General features: G+C 45.4%; 1 protein-coding gene across 1 annotated transcript; it reads left to right on the top strand.

Moving 5' to 3' along the window:
• Positions 1 to 284: 284 nt before the first annotated feature.
• On the top strand, positions 285 to 635 carry LOC127846139 (uncharacterized). Its single transcript, XM_052377315.1, has one exon. It carries the CDS (start codon positions 285 to 287, stop codon positions 633 to 635), a length of 351 nt encoding a protein of 116 aa, XP_052233275.1.
• The last annotated feature ends 417 nt before the right edge of the window (positions 636 to 1,052 follow it).

Raw genomic sequence — 1,052 nt, 5'->3', positions numbered from 1 at the left:
GGCGTTGGTGCACTTCTAGAAGAGGAAGCAATTTTCGACAGCTTGAGATTGCGATTGGTACTAATGGTGTTGCTGAGCTGATCAAGCGTTATCGGCCGAAATGGAGAATGAATGCTGAAGGAACTCTCCCGGAAGATCTGAAGGCCCGTGGCGTATATTACCATTAAGTTGTTCTTCATTACCCATTCCGTAATGACGCACTTCTAACTTACAACGCCATTTTAAAATACGTCACATCCTACGTCAACCTCTATTACCCATCTGATGACATATTGAACAAGGACATGGAGATACAGAATTGGAGACGGGAGCTTGACACACCAATAGAGCAAGGCGGACTTGGTGCTCCTGGTGTTCCAGGTGAAGGTGGGAAATTTACATCACGTGACCAGCTGATTCAGGTCGTCACGAGCATCATCTACACGTGCAGTGTGGGGCATGCGGCGGCGAACTTCAAGCAGTATGACGAAAACGCCTTCCCCTTGAATTATCCATCACTGCTTCTCGGGAATTCTCCAAGCAACAAAACAGAACGTTCCGAGAAGGACATCATACAGGCGATCGAAAGCAGCCGACACCTGGAAATCATGGCGACCGTGAAAATTCTCAGCGAACGTTCAACCATGGCACTTTGAAACTTCAAAGTGAATTACATAAATGACCCGAAAGCCTTTGAAGTCGTCAACGCATTCCGCAAAGTGCTGAAGCTGGCGAGTGAAACAATCTCTGGACGGAATAAGGTCAGGGACGTCCCGTTTGACTGGCTGGACCCCGGCAAAATTCCGAATTCTATCAGTATTTAGACTGTGCATCCAAAAGAAGGAGACTTTCTGTTGGTGAAAAAGGATCCTCATTTTACATATCAGCCACAGCCGTGAGCCACAGCTGAGGCTCACACTATTACCATTACTATAGTTGTAACTGATGATCATCTATATAATAACACTGGAAATAGTGCAATGTAGTTTTCGCTCGATTCGATCCTTCCGGTTGTAAAAGAGTTGCGTGATTTTCATTTTGCTTCACTGGCAGAGTTTTATGCACTTAATATA

The sequence above is a fragment of the Dreissena polymorpha genome, chromosome 9 (genome assembly GCF_020536995.1).
Source record: "Dreissena polymorpha isolate Duluth1 chromosome 9, UMN_Dpol_1.0, whole genome shotgun sequence".
Taxonomy (NCBI): Eukaryota; Metazoa; Mollusca; class Bivalvia; order Myida; family Dreissenidae; genus Dreissena; species Dreissena polymorpha.
This window is presented reverse-complemented; position numbering and strand designations above follow the sequence as displayed.

What these genes read in the sequence shown, in the direction of transcription:
- LOC127846139 (XM_052377315.1), top strand. Translation starts at nt 285, where the DNA reads ATGGAGATACAGAATTGGAGACGGGAGCTTGACACACCAATAGAGCAA.